The 20,526-nt window shown below is 36.5% G+C and overlaps 1 protein-coding gene across 1 annotated transcript; it reads right to left on the bottom strand.

Moving 5' to 3' along the window:
* Positions 1–44: 44 nt before the first annotated feature.
* On the bottom strand, positions 45–16,283 carry LOC149019070 (uncharacterized). The gene is made up of 15 exons (XM_089153156.1): positions 15,957–16,283; positions 14,207–14,326; positions 13,595–13,654; positions 13,390–13,491; positions 10,071–10,148; positions 9,864–9,982; positions 9,638–9,739; positions 5,250–5,366; positions 3,658–3,717; positions 3,476–3,542; positions 2,701–2,754; positions 2,527–2,616; positions 1,200–1,262; positions 1,070–1,108; positions 45–651 (listed from the first exon to the last, which is right to left on the bottom strand). The coding sequence occupies exons 1-15, from the start codon at positions 15,972–15,974 to the stop codon at positions 541–543; spliced, it is 1,200 nt and encodes a 399-aa protein (XP_089009282.1). The 5' UTR covers positions 15,975–16,283; the 3' UTR covers positions 45–540.
* Positions 16,284–20,526: the final 4,243 nt, after the last annotated feature.

Below are 20,526 nucleotides of genomic sequence, written 5' to 3'. Positions count from 1 at the left end.
TGTCGCATACAGGCAAAAGTAACTCACTCTGCTAAGGGGTTTTGCTAATTTTTAGGGTAACATCACTTTGAATGAAATTTTCATGGAATAATCAATTTGTTTTCGATAGTATCATATGCATAAAAATCGTTCAGAGTAGAACTCAAGAGAGTCCTTGAAGAAAGTCCTGAATAAATAATAAGATATCTACAAGGCTTTCCAGGTTACATCACTGATATAAAACTTTCAGTAATGCTTTATTTTTAATGCAAAATGCATTTCAATATTTTAAATAATGGATCAAATAATTACAAAGATTGAATTGCAATATAAAAAGGGCTACAGGTAATGAGCTTGGTCAAGCAACCCTACCCCACTAAATACAACTCATGTATCAGCATTCCCTGTATCGTAATTGACAAGTATTCCACATCCTGAGCTCTATGATTTCATCAATGGATGTGCTTGGATTGTTTCTATGGTTTAGTTGATGAGTATATGTTTGTGTTATGATTGTACCTCAAGAATTCGAGAAGACCCTGTGCATGATGAACACTGGTCCTATTGCTTTGAAGGTTGCTGGAAAGGATCAGTCCAACATGTATCCTCCTCTGCTGCTCTTTTCCATCTGTTCTTGAATATCTCATATTCTACATAGGACCGCTTCCTTACCTGCCAATGAGTAAAATTCTTACAAAAAAACCTTATAGAGAGGAGTTGCACATAGGATGAACCAGAACCAGTAGCCACAAAACCTTTTGACCAAACTTGCAACAGGCAACAGAAACATGTCCAACAAGAAGGCCGGAGGACAGAGAGAGAGCGAGAGAGAGAGAGAGAGAGAGAGAAGGGAAGGAGGGATTTCAGGAGGCTTGAACAATCAGATGACAAGAACAGCATAAAATGCAAGCCTCTTCAGCCTCAACAACTAACCATCTGATCCCCAATCAGACAGCAATGGCAGGCTTTCAATAATGACACAACATATTCATAATTCCCAACATGAGAACAGGAATGACACGGAATAAACAGTGTAACCTAGAACACAGAACTAAAAAATTTCTCGTAAAGCGTATAATCATATACTTACCGCATATCTGTCCATATTCACATGTGAATGGGATGGATCCTGTAAATTCAAGTACTTAGAAAGTTAGAATCATCCTCAGTTTGCATGAACAGAAATGAAAAATAATGTACCTTTACTAAAGAAATTATACCTGTGCTTCCATGTCTGGTGAAAGTTTACTTGGAGAAGCCGGTGCCGGTGCATCAGCAGTTGTCTGCATGAATTAAACATGAATCTATTTAATCGATGCAAGCAAACATGATCAACATACATCAGCCAAAAGTTCAGCAGGAGTCATAATTTGCACTTGACATCAAAAGTTTGAAGGAAGAAGGGCTTTCATATCAGTTTCAAAACCTCTTTCACTCTCTCCAACAATTCCAAAACTTTTAGCCCAAGCAAAAAAGAAATAAAGTATATGCAACATCTAAGCACTTGGGTTTCTTGACAATCAGCCATCTGGATCAATTGATACTGTGGAGGCCAATCCCTCAAGTTTGAGTTCCATGTGAAACTAATACTCAAAATCTTCTCTCATGTCAGTGTCTTGACATACCAAGATGGTATAATAATGTACCATCTTTCGGCTGAGTGTTTTGGTGGGTTTTAGGTGGTTTTGCATTAGGTGGTTTTGCATTTGATTTTGCGTACAACAGAATTTTAGGCCAATAACCACAATTGCAACGTTATTTTTTACTAAAACCCAACACAAACTGGCCTTCTTGATTCATACATGCCTGGCTCTATGCAGATGAAACTAGATCATGTATTTCATAAATCTAAACAGGGATATATAAGACAACATTGAAACTTCCATTAAGCAAGACAAACACTGAGAAGTAGTCAAATCCTAATTATAATTTAAAAATTACAAATTACAAAGTATATTATACAACCCCTTAAAATTTTCAAAATTTCAGAAATTCTCTCCAAAATTTCATCAAGATCTCAAACAGATTTTGCTGAGATTCAGCCAGTTGACGGAATCTCATTTCAGACCATGTTTCGCCCCGCCAAGGTCAAGATGGCTGAGATTTTGAACCTTATATATAACCATAAGCTTTGCAATCTACCCGCACTCTTCATATTCTAAAGAATGCTTCGGGGCGGACACAATTAAAAGTATATTACCTGGCCTGAGTTATTTATGCATGACCAAGATGTGTTTCATAATATATCTGACGTCACAAAGAAATACAATTAGCTAGGGGCTAAAGTAATCCATACATTTTACTGTTTTAGCCCAATCTGGAATTTTCTAATTTAAATTTTTTTCTCAGTTCTGAAAGTTTATACAGTTAAAACCAAGTATACGTCAGATACTAAGCTGCACAGGAGATAAAGGAACCACTAAAGCACCAAGAGAAGTCTTAAACTAAAAAGTCCAAGCCAAGTGATGATTGATTAAGCCCAATATTTCTACTCAAACTTACCCACATTCTCGTAAATTTTTATATATGGGAAATCAATTTTCTTACAGTATTTTCTTCCAAGCCCCCAAGTGTAGGGAGGCCCTGATGAACTATGTATTCAGCATCAACAACCCCAATGTTTTTGGTCCGATCGCCCTGTCAAAAGAGGAGGTTTGAAATTAGTCAGATATGAATTAAGAGATCTTCAAACACAATGAAGACCTGGAATGGAGAACTAACCTGAGCGCAGTAGCCAAGTTGATAATCCAAGCCCCATCCGTGGATCAAGTCATTCTATGGCAAGAATCAGAGGCCAATTATTAAAAGCCCACAAGAAAAAAGAGGGTTCTTAAATGTGTGAAGCAAACTTGAAAGTGAGTAACAGGTTAAAATTAGAGTTAATAGGTCACTAATAAGTGAACCAAACTTGAGTCTTGAATCTAAGTTGGCAAAATGAGACATAAGGGTGGTCCAAATTTGACTCTTAAAATTTGAAACTCAAATAATCGAAATTAAATTTTCTAATATGCTCAACCAACAAGCTTCAAACTCTTCTCATCCACCCAATGATGTCCTATAACTCGCAAAAGCCCATTTAAGCCTTTGTTAGGACTCTGCAGGTTCAGCTCAAGTAAGATTTAACCGAGTGCCCATAAGTCTCTCAAACAAACCAACTGGTGCTTATAGGTCAAGCCCGATGAAACCACAGGTTTGAAATGAATAAAAACCTAAACAAAGGGAGAAAGATGAAGGGGGGGGGGGGGTGTGCTACTTGCTTGAGTTTTGGCCATTCATCAAGGATTTCCACCTTTACCACTACTCAAAGCCAATTCAAATTACAGGGTTGGAACAAGTAAAACCCTAAACATAAAGGGAGAAAGAGGGGGTGCCATTTGCTCAAGTTGTGGCCAGCTTGGTCAAGGACTGCCACCTTTACCTCTAACCAAATAGTCCCAAAACCCATCCTCATTTTGTTCCAAAAATAAACGATGGCTAAAATGCAGAGATTTCAAACCTGAATCATATACCATGTACATCTCCATGCTGCTCTCGAAAACACAGGAACCATCATTTCTACCCACCTGTAACAAGATTCCCTTTCTGAAATCTATGCATGGAGAAATTTCTTTTCTGTGTATAAGATAGAATTGTTGTAAATGAACTTAGCAGAATAAAACAGTAGATAACGAACTCTACCCAGTGCATGGAGGAGCTGTACTGTTTGCATCACACCCACCACCAACTTTGTAAGTCCTCCTATTGAGAGCAAGAACTAAAACCAATTAAACTGCAAATTCAAATGCATAGAACTATGATACAGTAAGATATCTTTTCACCGAATCCAATAAAGTAATCAGACAGAAATAAAAATCTGTTGCCTGCACTCAGAATTTAGTCTAACTACCGAGATATCTTAATCCCAAAAAAAAAAATCCAACCAGATCAGTTGATTGCAAAAATCCAAGTATCCATCATGTAAACAGTTCAGCGGGCCATTGCACAAAATGATGTTTTGAGCACCAAAGACTTGCAAATTGGGTAGATCTAATTAATGCTATTAGGATGGTAATGGGATCCTAACGTCCCATGGTAATTCAGCCTCTCTGCAAAAGCAGAAGCAAGGCTGCGTACAGTATGAATGTCCCAGACCCCATTGTGGATGGAGTCTCATGCACTGTGTAATGCCCTAATGGGATTCAAACCTCCTTGGACTAGGTTTTAGAAAACCAATTTTTTTCCAGAATAACAGTAAAAGAATCCAAACCAGAGTCAAAGACAACTCAAAAATGATGACAAAACAATTCTCAGGCTAAAATACTGGATGACAGATCTGCTCCAATAGTAGAACAGTTACACAAAATACTACCAAGATCCAACTGTTAGATGTCAACTCACAGAGATATCCTACACAGAATAGGACAGCTGAAACTGCAGATTTCTAACCAGGAAATTATGTGGAAATGAAAGCACAAGGTCCACAACTACAAAAGCAAAGAATGCTAGCTTCCATTTTCTCAGTTTAGGATAAAAATGGATTAGTCGATAAGTTATTGGAAGAAGATATGGGAAATCAGAATTAGGAGAAGCAGATTCTGAAATCCTGGATTTATAACTTCTAGCAGAAGTAAGAATTCAGGTATCAATTGGAGAGATCAAAATTTGAAATTGACACAAGACTCTTATAGTAAGGGTAACACAACTCGAAGGCAATAGCCAGTATCCTATTCATCATACCATTTAAAATGCTGGAACTGCTTACAAGCTTAAATAAAAGACTCAAAAATATAACCCAAAATAAGCTTAAAACTATAATGGTATAAAGGTAGTCTTAAGACTGTTAACTGGCCAAAATTCTGCACAAAATAAAGTGAAGTATCTTAAAACAAGGCTGGGCTCATAAAGCCCCGTCTCTTCTGCCAACTACTAACAGTTAACAACTATTAAAAATAACCTAGTAACATTTAATAACTATTCAAAATAGAAAAATGAAATCTAGAAATGAACGGTTACACATGAAGAGTGGTTTGAAACAGAGAGCTGGTTCACAAGTGACACAAACCAAACCCAACGGCAGGAAAGTTTATTTCTTACTTCTATCAGAAACCACATTGGATGCAATTGACACTCCTGGGTTGAACCATTATACTGCATCTATTCTCATCATGTTGTAGTCCAGTTACACATGTTCATTGCATTAGGTATCACAAAGCAGATATACAAAGCTGTATCCATCCCAAAAGAAAATACCCCAAAAAATATTTTAAAAAAGAAAAAGAAAAAAAAAAAACCTGTGCACATTTGATCTCCTCCCACGTGCAGTAATTTGATGATGCACCTCTGATTTAGCTATATCTAATGCAGGCTGGGATATTTCCAGCTTTTCTTCTCTAACAATTGACAGGTATCTGCAAATTCAAATAGAGAAAGAGATAAGAAGACCACACCCTGATTTCATGGAAATTAACATGCTCGATACTGGCAAGTGTTTTCAATCCTTTCCAAAAAGGTTACTTTTTTAAGTCTACAATTATCCAGTTTCCATGAAGAAATTAAGAATCCACGACAATCCACTGAGCCCAAAGGGATTCCAAATTATTATATCAGCTCTAGATTTTCTCAACATAGAAATGAGGTCTATGAAGGTGATGTGTCCATTACTCTAGCCAACATGGAAGTGGCTAGCTTCTAGTGGTGCAGTTTGTTTCCCTGTTTTTAATCTGTCCCTTTCAAAAGAATATTTTTTCTACTCTACCACCATTGTTCTAAACCCAGCCCCAGATCATAATGGAGAGTTGCAGGTTAGAAACAAGAAGAAATAAGATACAGAATCACATATAGAACAAGTTTAGTTGAGAAGAGTTTGTTAATAACAAGAAGCAATAAAAAGTAAGTGCATTAGATGATTTTGATGAATTTGCAAGGACTTAGGGTTAGCACCAATGGTATCAAAAGAATAAGGTAAGTAAATCGAAAGTTTTGTTACTTTCAGCCTCCAGGAAGGACAAATTAACCCGCACATGAGAATAATAATCCAATTTCATAAGGCTTTAAAAGAAAAGGTGAACTCTAGCAGGACATAAGCCAAAGTTGTGAAATCATTAAAGCAATGTCTAAAATATTGCCAAAACATGTCCAATGCAGTTGCATGTACATGGCTAGACAGACATAACCCAACATGGAAGCCCAGGTTGAGAAGAATCAAGTCCAATCCTAGGTTGCCCTTATCCCTTCTCATCTCACTATCCATCAGTGTACCCCCTTGTTGGACCAGATCAGGAAAAAGATCCAACTTTAGAGAGGAAGACTCCTGTCCTACGCTGCTAGACTTGTTCTAATTCAATATGTACTCCATTCTGCCTACATCCACTGGTGTGGACTTTCGCCCTTCCCAGATCCACCATTGGTGCTCTTGAATCCCTCTTTAGCAGCTTCTTTAAAATCATGTCTTGTGTCTGCAAACCCAGAGTTGAATGCTGGTTGCAAATCCATCAATCCAGGACCACAAAGCTGCTGTCCTGTGGAAATTCTTCTCCCAAAACAACTCCATTTAGGTCAATTGGGTCAATCCTTACCTACTCAAAAAGGACTCTCTTTGGACTATCTTCCTGCCCTCCAACCCTTCTTGGGTCTGGAAGAAGCTTCTCTCCCTCCGTCCCCTAGCTCTCTCTGCTTTCACCATCAAGGTTAGCAATGAGACCTCCACTTCCTTTTGGCTTGACCCTTGGCACCCTTTGGGGGTATTCTATCTCTAGTTAGACCCTCAGGTTGGCTACTCCTCAGCTATCCCAAAAGACTCCCCACTCTCCCTATTCGTCTCCTTCTGGGCCTAGAATTCCCCCATCAACCTTCCCCCTTGCTTTCGCCTATCCTATCCTCCCTCACCAGCCCATCCTGACACCCCTTATGGACCCCCTCCTGGATTGGATCTTTCTCTACCTCTTCTGCTCTCTCTTCTGCTTGGCATTTCATCAGGCCCCCTTCCCCTCAAGCTCCTTGGTCCGAACTTTCTAGTTAAAGGATCACATCCTAGACAATCCTTCTCTGTCTGAAGAGCCCTGAGCTCCTACCTCCCACAGAAGCATTTCTTATCCACGCCATATCCCAGCCCCTACCCTTTGCACCCTTGGTAATTCTGCTCTCGAAACTGTCCCACATCTCTTCATCTCCTACTCCAGTACCAAGGTCATTTGGTTCCTTGCCTTGTCCTCCATTAGGCACCACCACAGACGCCGGCGCCCCTTTGACTAGGAGTGCACTTGGATCATCTCTAACTTTGGTGGATCCTCAATTGTCAACACCATCAGCAAGCTGTCTACGGAGCTTCTCTCAGTCTCACTGTTGGTTAGAGTGTAACCTTCCAGGTGGTCCTCCAATTATTGCTCTTCTGATGTGGTTTAGAAGACCATCTGCAAGGATATTAGCCTTAAGCTTGTATCTCTTCACCAAAAGCCCCATCCCAAGGAACCAGCATGCTGTTGTTACCTTGGGACTAGATTCCTCTCATTTGTCTCAGCTGCATCTCTCCTAGCTACCTCCCCCCCCCCCTCTCTTCTGCATATATTTATTATTCATCCAAAAAGAAAAGTTCAATCCTAAGTTTTGGTCTAATAATGACAATTAGGGGTTAATTTAATTAGTTGTGATCCAAAAGTCCTCTCTCAGTTTTTTTATCATTTTATTTATGACAACCCCTCCCCTTATATATATCTTCTCTTTAGTTACTGTTTGCCATTACTTGTATTTCCTATCAATTTAAATATAGCTTCTCTGTGTTCCTGTAACTTGTGTTACGAACAAGTTAGAGAAAACCTGTTAAAACTCCCCAGTTACTAGTCATAGTTTTCAAGGCATCACCTAGAAGTCAACAAGATGTTCATAGGTGTCCATGCAAATTCCTGGGGTCCTAGGCAACTACTGCCTTTTGGGTACTAAATGCCTTGGCCTTATTTATGTAATTATGTCAAATAGCACTTGAATAGAAATTTTATATTTTTTTTGTTTCATTTACCAAAGATATTTATTCACGAATATGCAAATACCTCCCCCCCCCCCCCCTCTTTCTTTCTCCATCTGAATGCAAATAAAAATAATGAAAATATAAAGCTCCAAAAGGGTAAAATAGAGTTTTGATTAAATGAATTTGTCATTAACCAGTTGACCATGGATGAGAGAATTCTTGCACAAAATCCTTTCTGGTTAACAAAGTAGCTTATAAGCACAAGATCAATTCAAGATTTATCAAGTGACTTGGACCCATCACCCATTGGGAGCGGATATATTGGATGACAAACTCTTCAATAATTGGGAATCCCTCTCTAATTGGGACTCCTAACTTGACTAGGACTCTTAAATAACTGACCAAAATAAATCCAAACTTCAAAGAAAAGTCGAATTAGTTTCCCAATAGAATTTGGGCTAATACTAGAGGAATCCCTCTCCAATTAGGACTCATAGCTAGACTAGGTCTCTTTCATGACTTAACAAAGGACTCAAATAACAAAATCAGGATAGATTTGGACTCCTAACAAGATTTTGGTTCTCGCTGGATCAAATTGGGTTGGACTAGCGGTATCCAAAATGACCAAGATGCCCCTATGCTGCCCAAATTTCCCTGGGTTGCTGGCTGGGCCATAGGGCATTGGCAACCTCCCTGGGCTTTCTCTAGGTGGTGCTTGATCCGGTTCACATCAAAAGACTTCACCACAATCGGTTTGTTCTCTCTTAATTCTTATTTTCTCCTTAAGACTCTTCCCCTCCTAGTCTAAACTCTTTTCTTAGTATGTATATGATCATCTTTCCTTATATTTCTTTACCCGGTTATTTTCTGCTGCCATTGCATTCCCTATCATTCTTGTTACCACTTCACAGTTATTTACTTGTGTTACTGTTGGATTATTAAACATAGCTAATTCCCCTGTTATTAACCCATTTGCCCATCAGAAAATTTTGAGCTTGAATATGGTTAGGATTTGGGAGAACCTGTTTTCTACACTGGTTCTATTAACTTCACCCATAACAGTTTCAGACAAACTTTAATATCTAATAGTTGATTTTCTGGTGTGTCTATTGTTGGTTGCATCCAATGAGGTTGGGAATCATGAATTGCACTAAAATTTCACGCTGATTGAGTTTGATACAGATAATATCTCCGCTGAAACAAGAATGTCCTACCGCCAATTTGTTTCGGTCGAGAGGTTGAAGAAGCTGATCTCTATTATTCTAAACAAAGGGCAGTTATTTAGAATTTCACAAGAACTCATGCTTCTCTGAATTTTCTTCTACTTTATCCCTAGACTTTACTGAAATTCCAGTTTAGTCCATTTTTTTAAATTATAACTCTCATTAGGTCTATGTTCTGATCTGCAATACCCAAAGGAGTCCTGAAGGGTTCTAAATATTTATGAAAATCACGTTAATGATGCTATTCTGGGTTTACTAACTTTAGTGGGCCCACAATAACAGAATTCTTGTAAGCCAGGGCTGCAATAATATCAGCCTAACTGGAGTAGAACTGCAGAATATGACTTGTTGTATGAATTAAGTTTTTAGGTAGTGTCAAGATGAGTAGTAATGAAAGCAGGTCCAACCAATACTGAGAACCACACAATAAGCATTTTTATGTTTAAAACACAAAATGAGAAGTTGCATGCAGCAATCACAGTCAGTTCTCACATACCTTCCAGGGTTGAAGTCTTCAACTCCAACGTCTTCATCCCAGAGGAAAACGTAATCATATTCAGCAACTGTAGCTGGATGAAGGAAGCGCTTGGCAAACCACCTAATTCATCATACAGATAACATTACACCATTTTTAATTCAGTCAAAAGAAAATAATTAAAGAGGTAGAAGAGGCTCCACAACTAATTATTGGTAAAGATACAACTGATGTATCATAATATTACCATTTGGTTTGATTAACCGCAGATATATGTATAGCATGAGAACTCCACTCTAGATTACTCCATTCATCCACCATGCCATCATAATGGAAAAGCATCACAACAAAATCACTAGCTGGGAACTGCCATGAGCAATATAGCACAAAAGTTGACCACAGATGAACAAGTAAAAATTTATAAAGCGAGTGACATTAAGGAGAAATCTGTTACCTTTTTTACCATCTTATCAACATTATCTTTTTGCTTTACTCCAACTGGAATGGCCAATAAACTCTTTGACTTCAAGTTCTGGTTCAAGAAAATTGCAGAAAAAAATATTGTGGTTGAGATCTGATCCAGACAAGCCTTTGGTAATATATGTAGGAAACTAGAAATACATGCTTTTTAAAATTTTATGCATTATGTATTTATAAATTCATGTCATGTCACCAGAAAAGTAACAAAGTTACTTCTCGCACAGTATGAATTCAGATAATGGAGCCATTTCTCAAATAGACCTAAGATAACCTTAAGAGAAGTGGTGAGAAAGGATATGCATATTTAGGCCTTGTATCTAGCATAGACTCAAACAGAGCTGATTGGAATGCAAGAATCCATGTAGCCGACCCCATTTAGTTGGGACAAGGCTTAGTGTCATTGTTGTTTTTGTTGTTGTTGTTGGAGCCATTTCTCAATATTAGTATGGAAGCACTGGTAGTATTGACATCGATTTGTACATTCAAAGAGAATCTATGATACTATACTGGGTTTTTGCAAGAGATAATTTAGAAGTCACTTGGTACAATGGAACCCACTAAAAGTACCAGTAAGGACTGATACAGGCTATAGGAACTTGAGCATCCAGTTGAAAACCAAAAATTTCCCGGGGGTTGGAGAAAAGCGACATGAATGGCCGTGGGTAAATAAAAGAAATATAACTTCAGACATGGTTATGAAAAGGATTCATATATCTGTTACCCCATTTAGATGGGATAAGGCTTAGCTGACTGAAGTTATCATCACAATAGGAAGAGCACAAAACAATTGGTTCATCTAGCCCAGCAATAATGATAAAGACACCATTCAATATATGAATGTTTATGATCCCTGTTGCTCAGTTTCTGCCCTAATAGATCATTCAAAGCCACCACATGTCACAAAGAAAAAGAATAGAACCCCAATAAGAACAACTACAAGAAATATGAAGCGTCAAGCTTTCAGTATGTTATCATACATTTGTTGTTTAATAAAAAATGAAACAAATATTTAAAAAATAATAATAATTAAGATGCAAATCAAGATGGGAATGTGTTCCCCAATATGAACGCCTGGTCTATTTGGTATTTATCAAAGCAATAGTTAAACCAGATGCCATGAAGCAGTTTCCGGCTATATAAATAGACGATGTATGAGCTAACAAATACCATAATGCCAGAAATCTCATAAGCAGTGGCCATCTCCAGATGATTCTCCATACTCCCTGCTCCTGATTCAATACTAGTTACAGATAAACATATCAATTTCAGTGCCTTCACCCAAATAGGGATCAAAGCTAGGGAAATACAATTGAAGCCCCAAGAGCCTTTTATCTTGAAACTATCACAAAAATGGACACCTTCATGGGCTCATGTTTCCTAAACCCATTCTTGAGCCTATCAAAAAATCCTTAATCAGTGTTCCAGCTCAAATCTAGTAGTTTTTTATCTTGTAGTCCAAACCCCACTGTTTCGAGATTTGATTCCTGGTTAATCTACCGTTGTGTAAACCACTTCAAAAGAATTTTTGGATTTGGGCCTGGTTCAGTTTTTTGGGTCAAGCTGAAACCGCACTTTAATGGGTTATGCCACACTCAAACACCCCCCCCCCCCCCCCCAAAAAAAAAAAAAAAAAAAGGGTTATATGGATCATGGATTACATGATTTAGGTTTTCTATTGTAACTGGCCCAATTTGTAAGCCCAAATCTTAGAGACTAATGCTTATGCGTGATGTACATGCTAAGCTGTTTGGCAAGAAATATAACAGAACAGTTAGGAAGAATAGGGTTGGTTCACTTTTGAACCAACCTCTTGGGCCATAGGGCCAATTGGTTGTATCACTGGGCTCCTAGAAGAACCAAACCACTGCCATTACTATTCACATGAACAGTGTCAGTCTATTTTGTCTTACTGTGAAAGCACTTTTTGAGGATTTGTAAAGTCCATAGCTTTTGGGAAAAGTGAAGACTGATTTGAGTTTATTTACTTTCTAATTCATTAGTTTCCATCTTAGTATTCAAGCATGAGGCTTATTGATAAAGCCTACTTTCTAATTTTTAATTCTCGTAAGTTTCTATTTATGTTATTGCTAAGAATATTAGCTAGCTCAGCAAGGTCTAGTAGTTTCTATCTTCTATGAATTGTAAGTATTAGCACTCTACAGATATGTAATAGGCTGTTCTCAGCTCACAGATTCTTATAAACTGATTAATGAAGCTCTTGCTTTGAGTTTATTCTCCTGTCTCTTTGCTTGACTGATAAGACAGGTGAAGACCTAGCTGTTGACAGCTAAACACCTAGGGCTGAAGGAGCCTTGCTGCAAGAGCTAAATCCACCTGTACCCATCTCTATTCTCTTATTAGATGCCTGTTGCTGCTCCTTCAATTAAACCAGGTGTGTAACTTGAAAGTTAAGTTGGTTGAATCCTCCATCTCACAAACACTCCTGGGTTTATAGCCTCCCATTACATCTCATATTCCAATTAATCCAATCCACAATTTCATCCATCCATCACTTCATTCTACTATTCAACCTAAACTTTTTATATTTTATCCATTCCAAAAATAAAAAGTCAGAGAATCAGGCACTCAAATTCATTTCAAATTTGTAAGGATAGAAGGTCAGTTTGTGGTACAGGCCTACAGCCCAAAAGTTTCAGAATCAAGTTTCTGCTTTGGTGATTGAAACCGTAGCTCTTAATCCAACCATTGGATTTATGTGAAGCTTACAACAGTTTCTTGCTTCCACACGAGTTCAGCTTAAACTCAGGCAAATCGTATTTTTTAGAACTGTTTTCTTTCAGATCCTAAACTGATTATTATGGTCCTTTAAAACGGTAGCTAAAATTAACATGGTTTTGAAAAGTGAGATGGATCCACTCCCTTTTCTCTTTTGTGATGAACAATTATAGACACATTCTGAAATTAATCTGCAATTGAATTTGATTTTGAATGATGATAGCTCACCTGCGGTTATTCAAGGCTTGACTGCTATTTATTTTAAAACTTTGAAGAAGATGTGATCTAGTTCCAAATTCCTAGTACCCTGGGACTGAGTGAATCAGCTAGATTATACTGAGCTACGATGAACTAGAAAACTTCCCATGCATCAGAAGATTCATCAAGTAATCAGGATGTTTGTAAGCCACTTTGGCAATTGTCAACATATTCATTATATGATTACACATCTAAAGTGACATGATTGATTAGCACTGAACAGTCTGTGGTAATCCAATCTTGAAATTTGAAGTTTCATTCTATCATCAATTAAGATTTTTCTGAGTGATTCCACATACCATTTTCTTTGGGGAACCCCATAATGGTCGCAATTCCAAGTTAGTTGTGCTGACAACAATCCCGTTCGGTAATGCCTCACTGCCATGAGGCCGACATTGAATCTAAAGCAACATCCCATATAAGTTCCAATTTGACTTTTACACCACAGACCAAGTAAAGATACTGACAATTTTAAGTAGAAAGGCACCATTAGAGGAAACAGACCTTGCATGGATCAGATTCTATAGTCAGCACATTATCAACCACTCTCCATCTTGTAAACCTCTGCATAATAGGCTTCAAAATTAATCATCACTTGGAATAGCTTCTCACACAACAGCTACCCCAAAGGAGGGGGAGCAGAATAAGTACTGCCAAGCTATCACTTGAAATACATGCAATGAATTCAAAAAAAAACAAATACACAAAATTTTCTTAAATTTTAAATCACATACAAAACAATGTTGAAGGGTAATAACAGAAAACACAACTGTACATGTTTTACTTCTTTTTCAAGGCTGGGGCTCAAGAGAGAATTAATTAAGATCAGTCTGAATAAGAATGGAACCATAAAATCAAAACAAATCTATGACAACTAAATTTGATACATATCTTCTTATGCCAGAATGCAAATCAAAGCATCCCAGTTAGAGGTATCCATAGGGCCACCTCGTACAAGGTACAATTTGAATAATAGACATTATATTCGAAAGATATAATCCATCCCAGTAAATGGTCAGGAAAAGTCCTTACACAAAGTCCTTGCATTGAAACATTCCCCACCCCCCCCCCCCCCCAAAAAAAAAAAAAAAGGGAGACAAAGAAGGGAACTCATACCTCTTTAAAATCTGTTATGACATACAAACTTCCTACAAAGAGAACTATACAAAACAAAGAAGCTGTACGAAGATTGCAAACGCATGATCTCCTACTCTTTGAATCCCCAGGCAGAGAGAGCTGAAAGACATGGATAACAAAGAATATGAGGCTGAATCAATCAGACATTAAAATGAAGAAGGAAAACAAATCCACTCTTATGACAGTAATTTGGGAAACCAAAGCAAAAACTGAAAGAACATATATACTCATCACAGAGATCATTTCATAAGTATCTGCAAATTGAAGAAAATATTCGTACAAGTACATATGCGTATACAGAGCAGTGAGCAGGTATAAGTATATCCAATGGAAAGCGGTCTTAGGTTTACATGAAACAAGAAACTTTAACGGCATCCTCAGGATATGGCTGTTGAGAAGCTGATAACTAAGAAAAAAACATGAATGAGGGGTCATTACAAGCAAGTTACCTGCAATCAGTGTCACTCTAAAGGGAGGAATCTTAAACAAGTGGTTATCTGAAATAAGTATATCCAGTTAGTGTTGCATCAGCAAATTAATTTCATGAATTTCCACAAGCCACACTTATTTCCTTCATATTCATGACCCATGGATTTCTTGCAAAACTTGATATTTGGTTGATGCGATACCCTTGCGTAGTAGGTAGTCAAATTTGAACTCACTGTACCCAAGCTCTTCCCTTAAGTTTTAAATAGGGTATATGGTTGATGAAGATCACACCATCAGTTGATGCCTGCAAAAGCCTTCACACTGAAGCCAAAAGATGGTACAGGTGTACTATGATCAAAAGTTTGGAATTCAGCCAACATTGGCATGGTTAAGCAATTGCCCCCCCCCCCCCCTCCTTTTCAGGTTTGGGGAAAGGGGAGCACAGTTTCAGTGAAGACTTTGATCAAAGTTTGAAAACTTTTCATGTTTCTACTACAGGGAGTCTAGCATAAGATCTCCAAGACTGAAGTGATGATGGAGAGTATCTTCCTCCCCAAGAAGATCTATCTGTGTGAATTTTTGGACAGTGATAAATACAGTCAAGAGTTCAACAATTTATGTCTCATTTCTTACTACTAGAAATTGACAGCTTCAACCAAAGATATAAAATTCTTCCCATTCATCACTCATTATTCACGACGAATCTCTATGATTCTGTTTTCCATTTCCAATTCTAGAGCCCTCCTACAACCTGATGAACTAAGAAGCCCAATATTCCCATGCTTTCTTGAAAATTTTGTGCTTGTTCACTACAGTAGTGTACAATATTACAGTCTCCTCAATGAGTACTCAGAGAACAAATTCCCAACATTAGAAAATCCTCCCATTCAACTTCTTAGATAGAAAATCATCATTTAAAGTTCAAACAACAAAAAAAGAACCACAAGGAGAAATTATTGCCTCCATATGCAGAATCGGCAAATCTTAAAAAGACACGAAGCATTGATACTGAACACGCTTGAACTTGAACATCCAAAACATGAACTCCAGAACCCAAGTACTTCAAAATCTCTAATTCATCCTCATTATCAATCCAGAAAAGATATTAATAGAACAGAAAATTTCTAAAGCCATCACCCTGCAAACAAACATTCTCCCGCAGGCAACAAACACAACCCAAATAAAAACAGAACAAAAAGCGATTCTGAAGCACAAAGTAGACGACTTTACTAATTTTGATTAACAAAATTAAGGTGAGGGGAAAAAATCATAACCGACGAGGAGAGACCCAGAAGCTTACACGACTAGACATCTTCATCTTCCGTTAAACTCTGAAGCATCAACCAAATGAACAAAATGAAGTACCCCAGAAAACATATGAGACAACCCAAAAAAAAAAAAAGCTGAGAATCAGATCGTCAAGGAACCCAATAAGAATCAAGAATTCGACGACTTCAATGTGTGTTCAAAGAAGAATGAAACAAAACCCAGAAGCAGAAGAGGTTGGATTTATCACTTTACAACTCATCCAAAGAGGAAAAGCTGTTCTTCAAGACTGAAGAACTTCAAAAAAAAAACCATTATAGAGAATGAGAGAAGTAAACCCGAATTAAACGGTGAATGCAGAGCATCGTGGGGGGAAGACTCCCACTTTCAGAATTTAATCGTTTATTATAATCTTAATTTAATTATTAAATTATTCCACGTAATACAATAAAATCTAATTAAAACATAACAAAGATCCTCTCCACGCCTAAAAGAGCGTTACTTTGAAGTTTGAGTCATTGATATTTACTATAATGCCCTTGACCTTAATTGGGTTATAAGGACGTGTTTGGTTTCTGAAATAGCTAAATGGATTCTTTGGTAAAACCACTTTTCAAATTTCATTGGTGGAGCCTTCCCTTTTTGATTTGTGATTTTGCCCCTCCATGTAAGAAATTATTTTCCTTTCTATTTTTCAAAATTCCATCTTCTCTTCTTTAGATTAGATTTCTTCTTTTCTATTCCATTATTTTTGTTGTTTTCAAAATCCATTCTCTATAGATGGGGATGGCTTGAGAATATGCTTTTGATTGAAGTTCAATCATTTTCATTACCCATTAGTGCATTATAGTGGGTATAACTAAGGCTATGATTTTTCCCACATTTGCTAATTGTAAAGAGAACTTTTAATGGAGAATATATTATTTACATACAACTATAAACAAGAATAAAAGTTTCACTTCATCTCTCATTATGTTAACCTAAACATTTTAATTTGCCAAACACGTGTAGTGTTTTCACGTCTCTATCAATTGATTAATGATATATTAAAAAAATTTATAATTTGTTAAGTAGATTTCTTTTCATACATAAACAAGGTCAAAAGACCAAAAATAAATAAATAAATAAATAACAGAAAAATTAGCTAGCTTACAAAAAAGGGTGAGTAGGGTTTTCTATCCTTTCCTTATAGTTGTTTAGACTATAATATTTTATTATTTGTCATATGATTAATTTCATATTTTTTATATTTTTTGCTTCAAAAATTCAACATTTATTCCTTATTTGGTGTGAAAGAGGATCACGTTGTTCTGGTTTTTCTGTTTGAGTAGAGATCACGTACTTCGTAATAAACATCTAACAAGGCATATCTATTGAAGACTTATTTGAATGGATAAAGAGCGAAAGTTAAAGAAATACATCTTTATTTTACAAAAAAATGCAAGTTTCTTTCTCAAATCGCAAGAAGTATACTTATTTTGTAACGCAGGATTGGTAGGGGGTAGAGATCCATGCTTCTCAGTGGAGATGTCGTGGGTTTGATCCTTGCAGATAGCGTCTCCTCCCTGAGGATGTAATCTAGGTGAGCGCAAGCTGGCCCAGATGAACCTCAGCTTCCTAAAAAATAAAAATAAAAGTATACTTATTTCGAAGTAAAAGTTTGATCCTTCAAATATATATGGGGTCAGCCACTCGAGCTTGCTTATGGTTTAATATTTAGTCATTTAGATGATTGTTTCATCAAGCATCATGACTTCTAAAAAGACCCTTTGAACAAGCATCAACTAGCATAGAGTACCAAACCTAGATATGGTGGGATTGCGAGGGATTATAGGGGCAAAATGCTATTTGGTTTTGGGCATGGCTCTACAACTCAAAATGTTCTTACGCTTGAGGCTCTTGCTTTAAGGCAGGCTATTCTTTGGGCACAAGCTTTCAACTTGTCTAAAATAGTACTGAAAAGTGATAATCAAGCTCTAATCTCCATCCTGCATTAACACCCTATGGAGGACCCATGGAAGATTTTTCCAGTTATATCGGATATTAACAGACTAACAGGGTATTTTGACTATCTCTCAATTGCCCATGTACCTAGGGAAGCAAATTTTGTGATAGATGCTTTGGCAAAGGAATGAGCATTAATGCAATAAGCTTTTTCCCCTTTCTTATGTTAGGCACTTACTGCTATTTGATGTTGTATCACTAGGATGTAATCGTGGTTTCTTCTTTTAATGAAGAATCCCTTTTACCAAAAAATCCAAACCTAATCTATGTTATTTTAAGAACTTTTTTTTCTTTTTCTAGTGAAGTTTTAATGTAAAGGATAAATCCAAAAGAATCTTCTTGGAATTTGAAGTGAAGTCTCATCAAATATTGAAGTTATAATAAAAAAAATAAAAACTAAAAAACAAAAAACTATGCTAAGAATGTAATGAAATACATAAAAACTGCCGAGATGAATCTCTGGATTGAAAAATTATGTCAAAGCTTAGAATCTGCACTTCTCGACCATTATTTTCCCAAAAATTAATAAATAAATATCTTGTGAAAGGACTGGAATACCTAAATTTGCCCAATTGAATAATGTTAATGACGTGACAATCACTCACCTAACATCATCAATCCATATTCAACATCAATCAACATATCATATATTATAATTATTCCATTAAAAGTTATTATTTCATTATTAACATTATCAGTCCATATTCAACATCATTCAACATATCAAAGAAATAATAATTGATAAAATTAAAATAAACGTCCTCTTTCCGTTGTGTTGTCAAGCAAATGCAAGGTTGCTAAGTTCTCTTGAAGTAGCCACAACAGGGGCTTCTTAACCAAAGGCTTATGATTTGCATTCATTTCTTAATTAATGAAGGACAAAGTGGACATTAGATATTCAAACTTAACGGCACTTACACCGTTATAAGGAAGGGGGCAACGTTTTTGTAGCGGGGTTGTGTAATAAAATTCAAGTCGGGGGTAATTATCCCATTAATATATCATGTATTATAATTATTCCATTAAAAGTTATTATTTCATTATTAACATTATCAGTCCATATTCAACATCATTCAACATATCAGTGACCAGTCGAAAGCACAACGGGGCTAGTTCTGAAGGGGCCTCAACAAGGCTTATGATTTGCATTCACCTAGACCTACACTCCTAGCGGCTGAAAAAACAAGGGCTCCTAGGCTGAAAAACAGGAGTGGGATAGGATGTATAATTATTCTATAAACGATTATTATTTCATTATTATTATTATTATCATCATCATAATCAAGGGTTATTTTGACAACTAGCATCTTATTTTTATAACAAAAAAAATTGCATTTATGTGGTTGAAGCAAAACTCTTGAACACCTACTTTCCAATAGGTGAAAGATACATCAGTCAATCAAGAGGTATTAATGAGGATTGATTAATAATTCGATCTTCCTCTTCCTGACCCTTTTGGAAATAGTAGGTGCAGTAGTTCAATATTATTGGGGATATGTGTTGTTTAGTGGGACCCCTTTTTTAGCTCCTTGTCTAGATCCTTATAAGCTTTTGTCTTGCCCTTAGGGGATTTATCTCAAAAGAACTAGAAAACTTACACTCAAGTAAAATACTTTTAACTTTGCATATTGATTTAGTAATATCACAAGGATGGATTTCATTATTCTCTTGTTTTGGGTATCTGTTGAATCTAGAATAAAACATCAAAATCAAAAAGCTTTTGATAGAAGTGTTTTATTTCTGGTGATCTTTGAAACATAAATTGAGATTTGAAAATTTTTTGCCTTAAGAAATAATTTTGACAGAACAACTATTTGTTATTGTGTTTGTTTCTTGATGCAAAAGTTGGATACATATAAATATAAGCAAAAGATAAAGGATATTCATGAATTTTAGCATTTTAAATACAAGAAGTCCAGTTGTTCTGTCAAAATTGTTTCATAAAGTAAAAGTTGAGTACGAAATAAATTTAAGTGAAAGAGTTTAAAGGAAGGATATTCCTGGACATTAACATTCTAAATATATGAAATCTGCTAAAATCCTACTGAAAGTGTTTTTGCTTCTAAACATTTTTACCAAACATTTGAAGAAAAAAAATTACTTCCAAAAAAATCAAAACTGCTTTTGATATTTTTCAAAGCAAAAATAGTTAATGGGCTTGGGGTGAATGAAGAAAATTTTAATATTTTTTTTTTATGTTGGGTAGATTTTGTCAAGAAGAGATGGCTCAAGAATCAATCACTCATTGTGGTCTCTTCTTGTTGCTCCTCTTTTGAAGCCATCCTAAGCATACAACAAGTGGCAGTAAATTGTATTAGGTACCTAATACATGATGGTTCGGATCTACTATTTTATGACACGATTTGTGGTTACCAAGGGGCATATTTAAGTGTGATAGCTTAGTGATTACACCAACAGTGGGTAGAGACCTTATTATCAGGATCAGTGACAAACCCATTAAGCGACGATCTGCTTCATTCTAGGTGGGAGGGGATATCTCAGGTTCGTTGTTTGCAAAGAGTCGATGGTGACTGTGTTGTTTGGATTGCTATCCCAAATGGTCAATTTTCACTAAAAAGGGTTTTGTTGGCCATTTTTTG

This window comes from Hakea prostrata, chromosome 4 (assembly GCF_041222555.1).
Source record: "Hakea prostrata isolate BN-2017 chromosome 4, UWA_Hpros_2, whole genome shotgun sequence".
Lineage (NCBI taxonomy): Eukaryota > Viridiplantae > Streptophyta > Magnoliopsida > Proteales > Proteaceae > Hakea > Hakea prostrata.
This window is presented reverse-complemented; position numbering and strand designations above follow the sequence as displayed.